The sequence below is a fragment of the Oryctolagus cuniculus genome, chromosome 11, assembly GCF_051225735.1.
Source record: "Oryctolagus cuniculus isolate XC-2025 breed Fujian yellow rabbit chromosome 11, ASM5122573v1, whole genome shotgun sequence".
NCBI lineage: Eukaryota > Metazoa > Chordata > Mammalia > Lagomorpha > Leporidae > Oryctolagus > Oryctolagus cuniculus.
Genome location: NC_142877.1, coordinates 17,802,452 through 17,820,537, shown reverse-complemented (window position 1 = coordinate 17,820,537; position 18,086 = coordinate 17,802,452). Strand labels below are relative to the sequence as shown.

At 51.3% G+C, this 18,086-nt stretch overlaps 1 protein-coding gene and 1 long non-coding RNA gene across 3 annotated transcripts in view; one reads left to right on the top strand and one right to left on the bottom strand.

Annotated features, from left to right (window-relative positions):
• Window positions 1-2,478: 2,478 nt before the first annotated feature.
• ZHX3 (zinc fingers and homeoboxes 3) overlaps window positions 2,479-18,086 on the bottom strand; it is a 121,606-nt gene continuing 105,998 nt past the window's right edge. Inside the window, 3 exon segments of the mRNA XM_089307109.1 lie at window positions 2,479-8,375; window positions 8,378-8,423; window positions 14,484-17,244. Of these exon segments, the coding sequence (XP_089163235.1) occupies window positions 8,164-8,375; window positions 8,378-8,423; window positions 14,484-17,096 (2,871 nt within the window). The 5' untranslated portion in view covers window positions 17,097-17,244 and the 3' untranslated portion in view covers window positions 2,479-8,163.
• On the top strand, window positions 8,434-18,081 carry LOC138844299 (uncharacterized). 2 transcript variants are annotated; one of them, XR_016215844.1, is made up of 3 exons: window positions 8,434-11,222; window positions 11,535-11,636; window positions 12,265-18,081. It is a non-coding gene; the product is annotated as an uncharacterized LOC138844299 (long non-coding RNA). The 2 variants fall into 2 exon arrangements; XR_011379893.2 differs by having other exon boundaries at window positions 8,434-11,636.

The following is an 18,086-nucleotide window of genomic DNA, read 5'->3' as shown; positions in this document are numbered from 1 at the left end:
TGTGACTGGATAGCATGCATTTCCTTGCTGGAATCCACGCTCCAGCCGGCTTTGATGGTGGGTGAGGAGCGACCAGCACCCTCTTCTGGTTCCACAGAAACCTGTCGTTTCAGACAAGAAGCTTTCAAGGGTGTGTTGCCAGGTGCCACTCTGGTTGCCTCTGTAACTCGGAACCCAAATCTCCATGCCTGGAGCACTGGTTGGAAAGGGCCTTTTCCCACAGTTCTGTTTTTGTAGTGGTTTGTGCTAGAGTTGGACAAAGATGATGCCACTCTTTTTTTTTTTTTTTTTGACAGGCAGAGTTAGGGGGAGAGAGAGAAGGATCTTCCTTTTCCGTTGGTTCACCCCCCAAGTGGCTGCTATGGCCAGCGCGCTGCCCCGATCCGAAGTCAGGAGCCAGGTGCTTTCTCCTGGTCTCCCATGCGGGTGCAGGGCCCAAGCACTTGGGCCATCCTCCACCGCCCTCCCGGGCCACAGCAGAGAGCTGGACTGGAAGAGGGGCAACCGGGACAGAATCCGGCACCCCAACCAGGCCTAGAACCCGGGGTGCCGGTGCCACAGGTGGAAGATTAGCCTAGTGAGCCGTGGCGCCGGCCACCACTCTGTTTTTAAATGTTGCATGTGATGCCCTGAACTGGATCTGACAGCCACAGTGCTCGGGTTCTGGCTGGCCTGGGGCTTTCTTCCCAGGGCTTTACAGCTTCTGCTCAGAGAGGGGGTAGGAGGAGGGAACTTGGGCTCTCATGATCCATGTTTTCCTACTGCAGATTCTTGTGCACCAGGGAGAAAACATTCCTAATCAGGGAAGGAGGAAGTCCGCTGGCCCTTCAGTTGGGGCCCACCTGTGTTGTCTTTATTGGCAATGACCCGAGAGTTCATTGGTTACTGAGTTCTGGAACATGGCCTGGGGGAAGCACAGCCCTGTTCCCTAAGGCGGCTTCTCAGACCCCTGGCGCACCTATCTTGAGCTCCTGACAGCGTACACTTTGCTTCTTCCTGCAAACGTTTGGCTCTTCCTAATGGAAAATATGGCAGTCCTCAGTCTCACCAATTTAAATATGAATTTCCTGCAGAGTGGCCCAGGAGGTGCAGCAGGGTGGAGTGTGTGTGCTGATGGGGCTGGACTCTCACCTGGGCCCGAATGTCTTGGCATCCAGCAGTGGCTTGCTTCACCCCACACATGCGGGCTGTGTCCAGTGCACAAATTGATTAGCACTGCTCTCCACCCACAAGGCTGTAACCCAGGGAGTCTCGGCCTTGGGAAGCTTCTGAAAAGTAACAGTGCCTGGGGCCTTAGCTCCAAGGTAATTTTGTCAGAGGGAGGCAAAGTCACTGATCCCAGGGGTGCTGGCAAAATGAGCGGATTCCCTTGCAGCCTCCAGGCTCTCCTGTCTGCATCCTAAGACTGTTCCTGGCTGGAGAGCAGGTTCAAAGCAATAGATGGTCACTTTGTCCCCAAGGGACACACACAGGCAGCATTGCCCCGGGGTTCAGCAACATTGTCTCCTGCCACAAGACCAGTGAAGGCAGGAGCAGTTTCTAACCTCAGTTGAGGAAATTGCCACCAACAATTAACTGTGGTCATGAGCAGAAAGAGCAGGGGCCTCACTCCTGACCAGAAGCATCACTGGAGAGCTGGGCCTGGGGCAAGAAACTCCCTGTTTAACCCAAGTCCAACATCTTCCTGTATCACTTATGTTGGCAGGGTGGGGCCACACCAACACACCATCATGTTATCCCACTGAACTAGCTCAGTGGGCAGAATGGGGTTGTGGATCAAGCTCTGTCAGCCAGAGGGCCAGTGTGGGTGTGCCGTTGCCACTGCCAGAGGCTGTGCCCGCCACGGGCCCAGCTAACGAGCTGCAGGGTTCCACAGCACTCTGGTCTGGCTCTTCAGCTTCAGCACAGCTGAGTCCCCAAGACAGGCTGGCCTCGGGCTCCGGAAGGACTGAGTGAGGAGCAGGCCCCGGTATCTACCTGGGACCAGAATCACCACTGTGCCTTGGCATGTGCCCCAGGGGTTTTGTGTTTATTTCAGGGGCACCCTTCAGTTTCTGCCACAGGCACTTGGGACTACCCCACAAACCCTGTCGCCTGATTCCTCCAGGAGGCCTCTGGGTCCTTAGCGCGTATTCATCAGTCCCCTCAGCAAGTGCGAGCTCTGCTTGTCGGCTCTTCACTCCCAGCAGGGTAGACAAACGCCACACCACGCCAGCGTCTCACGAGAGCCCTGGTGTCTCCAGATCTGCCTTTGCCCTTTCAGCACAGTTTCTAAAACAACAGCTCCTTCACAGAGAACTCCTGACAGTGACCTCAGCGATGCCAGCCGCAGGGAACCGGAAGCTCCTCTGAAGTGCGCTGAGGGAAACTGGCTGCTTGTGCATCAGTTTAAGGTCAGTCTTGGCCACAGAGCAAGTCAGCAGATAGTGTTCTGAGCTTGTTTGCCCTGACCTCCCACATAGACGAAGGCAGCAGATGTAAAATGTATTTACATTTTTATTTAGGAACAATCAAAGGGCTTGAAGTACCATGGAGGCCCATTTCAAACTGTACAAGCAATTTGTCCCTGTTCCCCTCCCTTATCCAAATCCACAGATACAAAAATCTAGGAAATGTGCAATTTGCATCTTAGAAATAGCAGCATCCCCACAGGGGACCTTGTGAGGCCTGGAGACTGAGCCCAGGGAGGGCAGCCCCACTCGGCACAACCCGCGTCCAAACCAAAGGCACGCTGTGTCCTGTAAACACTGACCCCGGGTCCAGAATTCCCAGGGCTCCCCGCAGATCTCAATGCTAGGACTGTGCCGCTTCCTTCGTTTGGGGTCTGAGGGTTGGCCACAGTAGGGGTGGGGCCCTCTCGCACTGTCAGTTTGGCTAAAGTTTCAGTTTGCTTTTCACTTAGCACCAGGATGATCACTTCTTCGGCTATCTCTGGGAGGCAGGAAGTGCAGCAAAGGCAGGCTGCTCCCCAGTCCTCCCCAGTCACACCTCAGCAGGGTTTGCATTGAAGACCAGAACGCAGACAGGGGCTAGCGTGCAGGGACTGGGACTTGGTCAGGAAGGGATCTGCAAACCTTTGGCAACCTCCCTGACTTCCACAAAGGCTGTGCTCAGTGAAACTCAATGAACAATGGCCAGCAGAGGAAAGAGGAGGGTTGGCGTGATTTTTAAATAACAGTTATGGCACAGTCTGACCTCCCCGAAACAGCTGAACAAAGTGGCTGCTCAGACGTGCGGTGGGAGCTTGCACAAGGGTGCCCACTTCCCTCGCCCAGTTTCATGAGGAGCAGTCCTATTATAGTGCCAGGTCCCTGCTAAGGAGGGGGTGCCAGCTCTGAGAGTGACATCAGGCTCTGGCCCCATGTCAAGCAAACTGCAAGAGACAGCTGGGCGGGCACGCACCAGGGATGAATGAGAAGAATCTTGAAGCACAAATCACAAGACTCGTAGGTACCACGTGGTGGATTTTCATTCTTTCACAGTGATTCTACTGGCTGGGATTTCCTCCCAGGAAAGACCAGTCTTCTCATAGTGACTCAACAACCTGTATCCTAGACAATTTCACCTTCAACTGCAGTCACAACAAGTAATCCTCAACTGTCCATTTATAAAGAAGGAAATGAAAAAGCAATGACCAGGAAAAGCTGCTCATCCGTGCATGCACCATGTCCACCACCCACCCTCCCCGAGCCGGTCTGAAGGAACAGGCCTGCTGGCAGGTACCACACAGGCTCCTTCCATGGACCCTGGCCCTCTGCCCACACGGGCACAGAAGGAAGGTGCCAGTGTGCTCTCCAGAACTGCGCCCTGTGCCCACTCTGCTCGGCTCCTGCTGGAGCAGCAGCAGAGCCAGGCTCTGATAGCTGCAACAACAGAGCAGCAACTGCACATCCACTCTGAGGGATTTCTTTCGGCCTGCCAATCAAAACAATTTCTAAAAGTCAAGGAAGCAGATGCTTGCTCCTGATCTTGTCCACATGGTAACCAGAGTCTGCCTAACATAGCCCCCAGGCTCCAGGCTCCTCCCCTGCTCCAGACTTCAGAAACATTCCTGCTGCATCCGGGGCTGATGCATTTCTGTCTTACCTCCATTCTGGTGAAGGACCAGGCCCTGGCTGGCTCATCCTGACAAGTGAGCTCACGGCTGCTAAGCCAAAAAGCAGGGTCTCAAGTGTGTCTAGGGCCACATGCTTGGTGTGTGCTGCTCCTACTTCACAACAAAACACAGACTCGATCTGGGAGCATGTCTGTGGCCTCCCTCACCCCAGCCTTCCCAGGGGGACCTGGCTGGGGGCAAACGCAGACTCCAGCAGAAAGGAATTCTAACCGAGACCTGTCAGGTGCCATTGGAACTAAGAGCTGGGGCAGGCAGCAATCAAGGAGCCACCTCGAACTCTACTTCCACCCAGTAAAGGTCAGAAGCAAAACCAGTCCATGTTCTTGAGGTCGCTGCACAGCTCAGCCATTCCCCAGACCCCACTTAAATGATCAGAGCGAACCAGATGGTGGGTACCTCAGCTTGATGCCAGGTCCAGGAGAGACCTGAGCCCACAGCTCCCTGCTTGCTCAGATGCTGGAGGTTCTCTGGGGCAGGCCAGGAGGGCTGGTTAACAGGGAAAAGAGAGAAGGAAGCTGAGTTAGACCCTAATGAAGACGCTCCATGTCTGGAAAGAGGAGAACCAAGTTCTGTTAGGCCTTTGCCTGGAAGGGTTGGCTGTGTGCACCTTTATATGTCTAGTGAGTTCTCTAGCCTTGCAAATGACTGTGGTATGATACAAAAGAATATGCAAAAATTGAGTTAAACACCCCCAGGTAAACTGAGCAAGGAAGACAGGTGGTGACTTTAGGAAGATCTCAAACTCCAGGTTAGGTTTTGCCTAAGATTTTCTTCTTGGCTGCTTCTCCTCTCCTTTAAAATGCTTTTATCCAAGGGAGCTGTGATGCCTGAGCTGGAAAACCTGCTCCAATCTGAGGATTTGGGTCCAAGGAAAGACTAGGAAGACAAGAGGCAACAGGACCCAGGACAGGGACAGAGCATAAGAAAGGAGTGAGGGAGAGGATGTGCACAGAAAGACCAACATCCACCCAGGAAGGCCGACAGCCACCTTCCACAGGAGGCAATCATGGGACAGACGTCCCAGAGCAGAAGGGAGGGGACACAGGACCTGTCACTGGGCTACTGAGCAGGGTAAAACTCAGAGGAGCCACAGCTCAGCCTGGAGAACACACTGCAACTTCCTAGAGGGACAGCCTCCCAAAGCCAGCTGGGGACGAAGCCATTAGAACATGTGGGAGCCCACAAGGTACCACGTAACACCCTGCCCCGCTCCCTCCTTCTGCCTCCAGAGAGGCACTGTACTTGGGTCTTTGGGTCACGGCGCTTTGGTCCACCAGAACAGCCGCCTGTTGCTCGGCCGATAAAAAGGAGCTCTACGTCACACCATCATACGTCACACCCAAAGTGCTGGCAAGCAGCTGGCCATGGCACGGTTTTCAGGAGCCCAGGACTCCCCAGAATGATACTCCCCAATCCCAAAATAAAAGGTCTCTGCTATTGTCAAAAATTAAAACAAATAATTAAAATATGAAAAGTATATGTATCATAAGTTCAAAGTTCCTTTATCAGAATGCTGATCTGGTTTTACCTATTAAAACTGGATCTACAACCCATGTAAAAAAAGAACTTAGGCAACTAGAAGTCGCAAGAGACAAGAAACTACAAGATGATCTTACTACCTCCAAGTCCAAGTGCAGAGAAGAGACATTATGAGTCACCACAAAAAGGGCTTCTTCATGACAGTGACCTCACTGCACCTCTCAGCTGCGCACCCACAGAACACACCTACGACTGCAGGCTGTCACAGCGGTCTGTCCTGTGATGGAACCACATCTCTGGCTGAGGCGGGGCGGGGAGGGTATCTGTGCTCAGCTGGCTGCATACAGATCTTTCCACCCAAGCCCTGGTATCTACCACCACATCCGTTTAAGCACCTGCTTGGTGACTGCCTCTGTCACCTTTGATTATACTGTTTCAAGCATTAAGGTCCAAGCCACCCTTATTTAGCCCCATCCAAGATCACAGGAAGGAGGAGGGAGGGTCTACCCAGTCTAGGGATTCCTTACCTGGGCAGTCCTGCCATTTGCAGCGTGGCCCTGGCTAGTGGACAGAGCCAACATCTGCAAGAAAAACACGCCGGGGCAGGCAGCACTAGCACTTTTCCACCTAAAAGCGAGCTGGTGCCCAAGGCTGGCTGCTCTCTGTGTCCTCAATGACCTTATCCACCACATAACCTTTTTTTTTTTTTTCTGTTTGGGTTATAAATCAAACATCAGTGGTAACAAAATAACCCAGAAAAATCCTTTCCGACAGACACAGCCCTTTGGCCACCACATGCAGGGTTCTGGAGGTGAGGCACACCGGGTGGTTTCTCGGACACTTGCAGATGGCTTCATGCAGGGCCACCCCAGCTGCCCCGTGCACCCACATTCCCTCCAATACACTTCCCCAATACCCAGGTGCCACAAAGTTCCTCAAGTGGACGTTTTAGGAGTAAAGCAGCTGATGAGTACGTGCGCTGTATGTGTGTATATATAAATTAACCTGCATGTACATAAACACAAAGGGGAATGTCCCAGGTGTCTGTTCTCTAAGGAAGGCAATCCATCACTCACCATTCTTGGCAGTTCCTCAAAGGCTTTCGGAAGCAAAGACCTCAGTCCCCAAATGGAAAGGGTGCGACACTAAGCTGCAGCACCTGCCAAGTACCCACAACTTCCCTGTTTGAAACGAGTGCCCCTTGTTGGACCAGGGAAGGCAGGCGAGTACTTGACAAGAGTGAGGGTTCTAGGGCTTTTGGTTTCCACAGAGTGCCCTCTCCAGGGAGGCGGAAGACGCCACCCCCATGCAGGCACCCTGGGTGGGATGGGGAAGAAGACAGTGCCTAAAACACTGCCAGGTCTGGCCCAAGGTGCCCACCCCCTCCTCTGGAGTCTCCTGATTCTCCTCCCAGCTGGGCCCAGGAAGCAGTGGCTTCTGAGAGGTGAGTGGGACCACACGTGACAAATCCTTGGTGGCCCTGCTACCTGCTGCTCTCACAGCAGCTAGCTTGAGGAAGTAGGGGGTTTGCGTAGAGCTCCGTGAACAAGTTCTCAGTGTTTCAAGGGTCCCTTTTCTCCTGATTCTCTCAATCTGCAAAAGGATAGGAGGGTTAGACGGAAGTGGATAGAGTAGCTTCCAATTTGGGTGATACATTCCAATCTGACCAGTGGTGCCCAGCACCCATGGGGCATGTGTTGAGCAGCCTGCCAGGCCCTTGGTAGGGGCAGGCCTCTGTGTGTTCCGCCAGGAACCCCTATGCAGGTCTTCATGCAGAAAACCAGTCCAGCTCCAACAATTCCAGGAAGTCCTCAAATCCCTTTAGCCCACACTGTTGCTGCTGCACCAGTGTGCTCTCCTGCCCCAGGCAGCTCTGTCCTGGGCTGAGGAAGGGCCCTGAAGACCTCAGCACCATAGCTATGGCCACAGCATGGCTGGCACGTCAGCTTCCATCCTCCCCCACCCCCTTCTCCCACTTTCCTCTCACCCTACACGTGGCTGGGGAGAGGAAACAGGCACATAGGTCAGTGCATTAGGCTTATCAACAGATACTTTAGCTGGTAACAGAAAAGCTATGGTCCACGATTCAAACTGCTGTAACGAGCGAGGCAGCAGGGTGGTGGCAGCTGGAGAGAATGGAAGCATGCAGTGCTGATCTTGGGGGCGGGCCGGCTCTGGGACAGAAGGGAACAGTGGGTCCTGCGCTGTGGGCCCTCAAGGCCAGGCCAGCCTGGCTGAACTGGGGCTGCTCAGAACTCACAGCAGAGACCTCTTCAGTTACTGCTTCCTTGAGGAAGGCAAGGGGGGCAGCTGGGGGCTCCGGCCATGGCCCTGAGTGGGCTAAAAGCCCCTGCTCAATGGGGGAAGGTGAGGGGCACCTGTGGCCCCAGCACTTCCCAGAGAACAGACACAGGGCATTTTCAGAGATGATGCACAGGATAATGTACTGCTGTGCTAACCAAAGTTTCTATGTAATGAAAGTGTCTGCAATCTGATGTTTATTAAATGTATATAGGCGGATGTATATGTTAAAAACTTGATTCTATGAATATAAAATCTGAATGATTTTATCCACTGGAAGGCAAAGGAAAGGTCCTACATTGTGGGAGGAAGAACTGACGAGAACCCCACTTCCTCCACTGGCGTGGTGGCGGGCAGGGCGAGGGCAGTGGCGGCGGGCTGTGGCTGCTGCGTGGCCTGCAGAGGCTCTCCTGGTGCCTGGTGGCCAGGAACAGCACGTGGAGCAGTCGGGTTTGGCTCTTCCTGTGGCAGGCAGCGTCCAGACCGGCCCGTCCTTCACAGTGATCCGATCAGATTCAGTCTGTTTCTGAGGAGAGAGCACACATCTGTCATCCATGGCAGCTGCCACTCGCACAGCCCCCAGGGCAGCCTGGTGCTCACCATGCCAGGGTGGCATCGCCGGCTCTGGACACCTTAATTCCATGTGCAATGCCTTCCTGCCAGCTACTCCCCCACTCTCCAGCTGGAGGGAGTGTGCAGAGGAGTTTGTGGCTTAAGGACAGGATGCTGGCTAAATCTGGCAAGGCCTCCAGACACCCTGAGGGACCAGTGCCAAACCCCAACCTAGCAGCTGGAGCAGCAGCTTGGCCTCTCCAGGGCCACTAACCCTTGCTCCCATCACTGCCACCTCCAGGGTCCTGTCCTGAAACACCTCCTCCTGCCCTCTGGCTCTCCAGAACACTGTTCTAAGATGATGGCAGCCAGGTCTCATTTTTGATAAGTATTCTGCCAATGTCTTGCAACCCTGAAGTAGTGAGGCTGACTGGACCAGCCCATCGTCTGCGGCAGGAACTCAAGGACCTGAGCCATCCTCTGCTCCTTCCCAGGTGCACTAGCAGGGGGCTGGATCAGAAGCAGTCAAGACTTGAACCAGCACTCAGATTTGGGGTGTGGGTACCCCAAATGGTGGCTTAACCTGATGTGCCACAATGCCCATCCCAAAAATTTTTTTTTTGATAGGCAGAGTGGACAGTGAGAGAGACAGAGAGAAAGGGCTTCCTATGCCGGTGGTTCACCTTCCAATGGCCACCGTGGCCGGCGCGCTGCAGCCAGCGCACCGCGCTGATCCGATGGCAGGAGCCAGGTGCTTCTCCTGGTATCCCATGGGGTGCAGGGCCCAAGGACTTGGGCCATTCTCCACTGCACTCCCTGGCCACAGCAGAGAGCTGGCCTGGAAGAGGGGCAACCGGGACTAGAACCCGGTGTGCCGGCGCCGCTAGGCAGAGGATTAGCCTATTGAGCTGCAGCGCCGGCTAATACCATCCCAAAATTTTAAATTCTGATATAGTGTGAATGATTTATGTTTTGTTTTTGTTGCTATATTGAAGAAATCATGGCCTAATCCAAGGTCTGTGTTTTCTTCTAATTATTTTGTAGTTTTACCTCTTTTGTCCAGGACCTTGATCCATTTTGAATAAATTTTTATATATGGTAAAAAATGAGGGCCAACTTCATCCTTTCGTATGGGGATATCATATTTTACCAGCACCTTTTGTTGAAAACATTGTCTTTTTCCCCACTAAATGGTCTTTGCTCTCATGTTGAAAATCAACTGACCATCATGTGAGGATTTGGGGCACTTAATTCTTTCCATTGATCTAAATGTCTCTCCTTATGCCACTGCCAGACTTTTTTGATTATTGTACCTTTGTAGTAAACTTTGAAGTCAAGAAATTAGTGGGTATCCTCCAATCTTGTTCCTTTTTCTCAGTTTGCTTCAGCTATGTAGGGGTCCCTGTCAATTTTAGGATGGCGTTTTCTATTCCTGCACAAATACCATTGTGATTCTGGCGTGTCTGACAGTGAGTCTGGAGACCACTCTGATGGCATTGTCATCCTAGTCATTTCAGGTCTTCTTTCCCGTGAACATATGACATCTTCCCATTTAGTCAGGTCATTTTGTGTGTGTGTGTATGTGTGTGTGTGTGTGAGAGAGAGAGAGAGCAATGTTTTGTGGTTTTCAGTGTATACACATCTTTTACCTCCTTGGCTAAATTTATCCCTAAGCATTTTTTTAAGGATTAATTTTATATATTTAAAATGTAGAGTGATTGGGGGGGGCAGGGAGCGGGGAGATCTTTCATCTTCCAGTTCACGGCCTAACATATGGTTTATCTACAGCACATTCCATACATACTTGAAAAGAATGTATTGTGTTGTTGGGTGGTGTGTATCATTAGGTCTAATTGGTTTATAGTGTCATTCAAGCCCTTTTGTTTCCTTATTGATCTTTTGTCTTTTTCTTTTTTTTAAAGATTTATTCTTTTTCTTTCTTCTTCTTCTTCTTTTTTTTTTTTTTTTTTGAGAGTCAAAGAGAGAGAGATCATCCATCCACTGGTTCACTCCTCAAATGGCCACAGCTGCTGGAGCAAGGTCAGGCCAAAGCCCGGAACCAGGAAGCCCAACTGGGTCTCCCACATGGGCACAGGGGCCCAAGCACTTGAGCCACCTTTTGCTGCTTTCCCAGGTGCATTACCTGGATTGGAAGCAACACTCATATGGGATGCTGCTACTACAGGCAATAGCTTGCCCTGCTGCACAACACCAGCCCCAATGTGTGTTGGACATTTAATCAATATAAAATATCCTTTTTGTTTCTTACAACTCTTGTTGGCTTAAATTCCAGTTGTTTAAGAATAATATGGCAACTCCAGCTGTCTTTTGGTTGGTAGTTAATGGAATACCTTTTTTCATCTTTTTGCTTTCAACCTCTTCATGTCCTTATCTTTAGGCAGCATAGGTGGATCCTATGTTTACAAATCCAATGTGACAATCTTTATCTTTTTTTTTTAAAGAGTTATTTATTTGAGACACAGAGTTACAGATAAGAGAGGGGGAGAGACAGAGAGATCTTCCATCTACTGGTTCACCTCCTAAATGCCTGCAATGGCCAGAGCTAGGCTGATCCAAAGCCAGGAGCTCTTCCAGGTCTCCAACATGGGTGCAGAGGCCCAAGCACTTGGCCCGTCTTCCACTGCTTTCCCAGGTGCATTAGCAGGGAGCTGGATTGGAACTGGACCAGCTGGGACTCAAACTGGTGCCCATGTGAGATGCCAACACTGCAAGTGGAGGCATAACCTTCTGCGCCACAGTGCTGGCTCCTCTAGTAAGTTTTTTATTTCTATAATTGTAATTTTCAGCTTTAGAATTTGTTTGGTTCCTTTATATACATTATATTATAAACATACCTTTATATATATTTTAATTAAAAATTTTTTTACTTTATTTGAAAGACAGAGAGATAAAGACAAAAAGAGAGAGAGAGAGGAAGAGATCTTCCACTTGTTGGTTAACTCCCCAAATGCCCACAAGACACAGGGGTGGACCAGACTGAAGCCAGGAGCCCAGAACTCAATCCAGGTCTCTCAGTTAGATGGTACGAACCCAAGTACTTGGCATGTCACGTGCTGCCTTGCAGGGTGCTCATCAGATGGAAGCTGGATCAGAAGCAGAAGTACTCCGATATGGGATGCCGGCTAAGCAGTGTCTTAACCACTGCACGAGATGCTATCTCTCTTATGTAAGTTCTCTATCTATATTAATAGTCTCATTTTGTTTGTGCACAGGTTTCCTGATTTCCTTTAGTTTTTTGTCCATGGTTTTCTTTAGCTTATTGAACATATTTAACAGTTGATTTAATGTCTTTAACTAATAATTCCAATGTCTGGACTTGTTCAAGGATGATGTCTGTGAAATTTTTTTTCCTGTGAATGGACCATACTTTCCTATTTCTTTGTATGTTGTAATTTTTTGTTGAGAAGTGGACATTCTGAGTATTAGGATGTGGTAACTGGAAACCTAATTCTCACGCTTCGGGGCTTGCTGATTTGTGTGCTTGTTACGGGTTGGAACCATCTGTTTGTGACTTTTCCAAACTCTTTGCAAAGTGTATATTCCTTGTGGTGTGCAGTCACTGAAGTTTCTATTCTTTTGTCTCTGTGGTCAGCCAGTAACAAAAACTTCTTTAAATGTTGCCAAAGGGGTGGGTGGGGTGGTGGAGAAAAAGGGTATGTATGTCTCCACCCTTGTGGCAAGGAAGTTCCTTCATCCCAAAGGGGCTGAAATAGTCCCAGCCCCTGTGTGACTCCTCAGTGATCAAATACAGTGATCAGCAATCTAAACACAAAACCCTGACTTTTGTCTCCCAGAAGGTCGATGTTGTTACTGAGCACCGTGACACCAACAGGCTACGCCGTGAGCCTGGGCCACGGGCGCTGCAGCTGCCCGCTGCAGCTCTGGAGAGAGGAATGCTGCCACGTGAAACACAAAAATTCACCAAAATAAAGAAGCCTCTCCATCTAGTCTCCCCCGGATGTTACAAGCATTCAATCAGACTCCAGAGTTCCAAGAATAGTTGCTTCAGACAGTAACTGTCGGTTCAACAGTGGCTTTGGTGGAGGAATGGATTCTTGGTGCTTCCTACTCTCTCGTCTTCTGTGCCATGCCACTTTCCCAGCTCAGCTTTTGAAACAAACTCATCCAGACATCCTCACATCTCTCGTGCATGATGCCCTGCCAACCACTGATCCCAAGAATTGTAGAACTGAGTGCAAGATAAGGACACTTGGATCAGTTTGGACAAAGCCCGCCATGTCTGAGAGAGAGAACGGGCTCTGCCCTGAAACAGCATCAAGCCATCCACGGGACTCCTCCCTCCTATGCTGCTCTGGCTGCAGGAGGTGCCACCAGCCACTTTGGGAAGCAGCTAGTGAGCCTGGGGCCTGGAGGAGGGCTGTCTTCCCCCACAGTTGCCTCAGTGAAAACACAGCCAGAGCTGGGGGAGCCAGCAAAAGGCCAAACAGTGACTTCGGGCTCTACCAGGAGTTTGCTGTCTCTGCTTTGCAGAGCTGAGTTTTGTCTTAGCACATAAGCATGGAAAGAATAGGTTTTCTGCAAATGCTAAACAGATGGAAAACATGGCTCCAAATTATGGGCAGGCTTGCAAGTCTCCTTTCCTTAACTAAATGAGGAATTAATGGCATAACTATGTCTCAAAATGGTGGTGTTCAAATGAATTTAAGTATTCAGAGAAACATATTTTGTCTTTTTTAGAGATTTTAAGTAGAAAGAAATGAGGGGCAGAGGAGCTGGGATTTGTCAGGCCCAAACCAATCAACAAGACATTCACTATGAATGGAAACCATGCCACACCACCCAGGAAACACTGTGGGATCCCTGAGGGGCAGGACGCCCTGCTTGGCCCTGGGCTGAAGCAGCTCAGGACAAAATCCCCAGGGACCGCTGCTCAGTCCCACAGATGCTATCAGGGTGTTAACTACAGCCAGCTTGACGGGCAGGGCTGCCATGTGGAGTCCCCAAGGCCTACAGCTTCTGCAACGCTCCTCCCTGCTGGCTTTCAACCGAGCTTCTGGCTGCCCCGTATCGGGGCCTCTCCTGAGCAGACAAACCCTGAGGGGTGGCGAGAGAAGGGAGAAGCAGGGAACTCAGAGACCAAAGACCCAGAAAACTGACACCTGACAATGTGACTTTTCTGTGGCTTCAAAACTGTGTCACGAGTAGTCTTCTAACTACTAGAACACCATGATCTAGAGAAACTGAGGAACACAATTTAAGCTTTTGATTCTATAAATAGCTAAGAACTTTTGATTCTATGAATATCTAAGTATGTATCGATGTACATCTAAGAGCGAGCGTGATTTTCCTTTGTAGTGAAAAATTACCAAGAACAAGAGAAACACAGACTAGGACTTTCATACCAGGACAAAGAGCACTTCATGTGCTTTAGAATAATTAAGGGTTCTCTTTCCTCTTGTCACCAATACTGTTGAATTCCCCTGATGCCCTTTCGCTCTCTGGCACCCAGGGGCTGTGGAGCCGCCTAAGATGACCTGAATCACTCTCCCATTGCTAAGAAATAGCTGGAAAAACTTGCATCTCTTTAGGCACACCAAGTTCTTTCCTCTGCACAGGCTTTACAAAAACAAGAACTGAAACGAAACTCCACTTCTCACCCCTTTATCAAACAGTGCTCCCATGGCACCTGCTGCCAAGTATCCCCAGAGCAGCCACGCGGCTCTCCTCCTGCTCGGTACCTGCTCTCTGCAACACACACAGTGCCCATCTGTGAACGTGCCCTCCTCTCCCCCACGGACGACTCCAGGGCTCCCATGGACTCCTTACCGAGCTGAGGTCCGGCCTGGGGACTCGACGTCTCAAAGGGCTCTGAGCTGGCCTCAGGGGCACTTGTCTCCCACGACTCACTGTTTTCAGATACTTCCGAATAGGTGTCACCAACCCCTTTGTGAATGGCCGCAGGCTCGCCAGCACCAGGGCCCTGGTCCTCACTGCCTGTATCCACTACAGCCCGGGTCTCCTCGCCCATCTTCTCTGCAAACCACTGCTTAACCTGCTGGCAGCTCATCTGGGTCTTGTCACAGAGGCTCTGCAGGTCCTCCTCATACAGCATCTTGTGTGTCACGTAGTAGTCCTGTAGCAGCTCACGGTTGCCGGGGGCAATGACCAGCAGCCCTGGTGGCAAGTTGCCCCGCTTGTAGTCTTCGTACCACTTGAGCTGGCCATTCTTCAGAGCGTACCTGCTGTCCCCGAACCAGCGCACCACCTCAGGCCGTGGCAGACCTGTCTGGGCCATGATGGAGTCGTAGTCCTGGTTGCTTGGCCACTGTGTCTGGACAAAGAGCTGCCGCAGCAAGTGCCGCTGCTGGGCCGTCTTCTTGTAGCTCACTCTGCAGGGGGGCTGCTCTGCCAGCTTGCTGGAGCCATCGTCCTCGGGCTCACAGGCACCCAGCCCTGGAAGCTCACTCTTGCCATTGGCTTCTGTGACCCGCAGGTTCTTCAGGTTGATTTTGATGGGGCTGACTTTGCGCTCCGCTGAGATGTGGCTGCCGGGCACCTGTGCGGAGCCGTCTTCGCCAAGGACCCCCTCTTCTCCACCCTCATCCTCCACAGCCTCCTCTTCCTCCTGAAAGGCCGTCTCATCGGTCTTCTTGGTCTCCTCGGCATTCACTTTTTTCCGTCTTTCTGAAAACCAGCTATCAATTTCTCTTCGAGTCATTTTGGTTTCAGTTCTCAGGCGGTCCAGTTCCTCGTCAAGAGGAAGGGGGTTTTGTGCAAAACTGCTCTCCAGGGCTCTGAGCTGCTCGGGGGCTCGCTCCTTGTACTTGGTTGGTGTGAAGTCAGGAGTCTGGTGCCAGGACTGTCGCTTGGCGGCAGGGTGGCTTGCTAGTGTGGCTGCCATGGGGATGCAGGTCACCTCTGAGGCCTTGGCCGACGGGGAGAAGGGCACCTCTGGCACAGAGTCAATGATGATGGAACCTGGCTCTCCGGGCATCATGGCTCTGGAGCCCTTCAGGTTCCGGCAGTGGTATCTCCGATCACTGAACCATTTCCGTACCTCCCTGGTACTGAGGCCGGTCACCTTGGTCAGATGCTCAACTTCACTCTGCCCAGGGAACTGGTTCCGACAGAAGCTCCCTTTCAGAGCTGACAGCTGTTCATGAGATTTCTTATTTTTGTAGATGTTAGCATCCAGGAAGGCTTGGGAAGTTATGCTGGGGCACGCCGTGAGGAGCGTCTGGGCTGCATTGACCACCTTCACAGCTGAGGCTGTATTTGAGCACACAGTGTTAATGGGTGCCACAGCTGGCTGCTTAGGGACAGATGTAACAGACAGGGGGAGAGATGAGTTTGGGGCTTGCAGCCCATTGGCCATCAGCGGCTGAGTGACCAGAAGTCCCCCTGCTGTGCCCTCGGGCTGCCCCACCACATGGCCTGGGAGAGCGGCCTGGATGAGGTGCTGGACGTTGCCTGCACTGGCGACCAAAGGGGTGTTTAGGACTGTGATTGTGGGCTGAGGTACAGACTGGATCACTGTATTGAACATCTTCTTCCGGGCATCCTCAATCTCCTCGGGAGACCAGCTGATACCTTGTTTCAGCCTCTGGGCTGTGAACCAGATCTTGAGCTGTTCCTCTGGATACTTGGTCACCACAGTCAAATAGCAGAGCTCAGCTTTGGTGGGGTAGGGGAACTTGTGGAAGGAGTTCTTCAGGAAGCTGTTGGAGTCCATGGCCGCATTGTACGTTGGAATGCTGCTCAAGGGAATCATCACTTTGGGAAGGGCCTTGGACGTGGGCAGGGGCTGGTGGGCGTGATGCTGAGCATGCACTGGGGGCTGCTGCTGGAGGGAGAGGAACTGTGCTATGCCAGCTGGCAACACTGGCACTGTGCCTATCAGGGGCCCGTTGGTGGCATGCGGGGGCTTAGTGGAGCTGGAAGATGCCTGGCTGACAGGAGTCGCTCCATTGACAAAGGAGTGGTCGCCCTCTTTCACCTCTGTTTCTCCAGCCAACGGCTTTGGCAAGGCCTCACCCACGGGTTGGCTAGGGACATTCTCCTTGAGTGTATGAATTTTTTTGGCTTCAGCTTTACCTTTCATTATCTTCATGATTGGAGTTTTGGTAATAATGATTTCAGCCTGTCCATCAGTCCCTTCGGCATTGGGCTCACCTGCTGGGTCAGAAGTGCCTGTGCCCTCGGGGACACTCTGCTCCACGACCACATGATTGTCTGGCTTGGCCACATTCCACACAAAGCTGGCTTCCCCCAAGTGAGACTTGGCATTGTGCAGGGAAAGTCCCTCAGGGGTTTTTGCCAAAAAACTGCACTCAGTGCATACAAAAGTTGGGTCTTTGTTGAAGTCTGTGTGCTCTGAGTTCATGTGTCCCACAAATTGGGCCACATCCTGGGATCTGAAGTCACAGTATTTACAGGAGTATAAATAGCCATCCAAAGTGCTCCGATGCCCATTGGCCAGTGCAGGGCCGTCAGGACCTGGGTTCTGGGCTGCCTCACTGCTGGTAGCAGGCGTTTCTGGAGGCAGGTCCTGCTGGGGTCCATCAGGCCCGGCCTCAGCAGGCTGGGTCTCCACGCTGGCGTCCTGCAGCACCACCGTCTTCACTGGGATCATGCAAGGGGTGGTGGATTTTCTCTTGCTGGCCATGGTGACAGTCACTGCGTGATCAGCAGGTGAGAGCTTGTCCCATCAAGGGCCTCACAGTACAAGTTCCAGCTACTTCATGAGGACCCAAGAAACAGTCAGAGGGCAGCTTTTTCAGTTGTTTGCAGAAAACAGGTTTACTTTATTAAACCTAAGGAGGAAGAGAAAAAAAAAAAAAAGATAGAGATCTCTTAAGCTCTGTTTGCTACATGTATTTCCCAGTCACCCAGTCGTACTTCACTGCTTGTCTTCCACCATGTAGATCATTTCACAAGAAGTTCATCAGCAACTTGGATGTGCAGTCTGAGTCCGGAGCCCTCAGTCACTAACAAAGTGCTCTGCTAAAATGACTTGGGGATGTTCCAATACCACTTGATAAGACTTAAGCCATATTTTATTTATTTTTTCCCCATCTATCCCTGCATTAAGTAACTCAGATTAAAAACTGAAAATGAAAACACCCTCTTTCGGACTGCCAAATTAATTCTGACTGTGCCAGAGTGAGAACAAACGATCCCAGTGTAATTCTTGTTTAAACGTTTGGGCCAAGAAGGATTTTTCTTTTCTTAGCCTTCCCACACATGAGAACAAGATGATGCTTCTGTCTCGCCCATGCCAGACTCAGAAACCGACTGGCGGGGTGGGCAGGACGAGCGGCTGCTGTCAGGGACAGCCTCCCTCTGTGGCCTTTCCCTGCCTCCGGCCCTACTGCACTTTTCTAGGCCCCCAGAAAAGGATCAGTGCACAGTTAGTGGCTGGACACTGTCACTCAGATGAAGCCAGAGGTCAGAGGGTCATGGGATCCCCAGACCAGTGTGTGGCCCAGCAAGCTATACTTCTCCTTGGGTCCAGCATCTTAAAGAGGGGGCCCACCTTGGGGTGCACAGGCTACACATGACCTTCTTTTGTTCTTGTTTACTTTAAATTTTCTTCTAGTGTCTTTAATTGTTCCTTGAAAAGAAAAAACTATTAAATCTTTTGTTTAAAATTTGT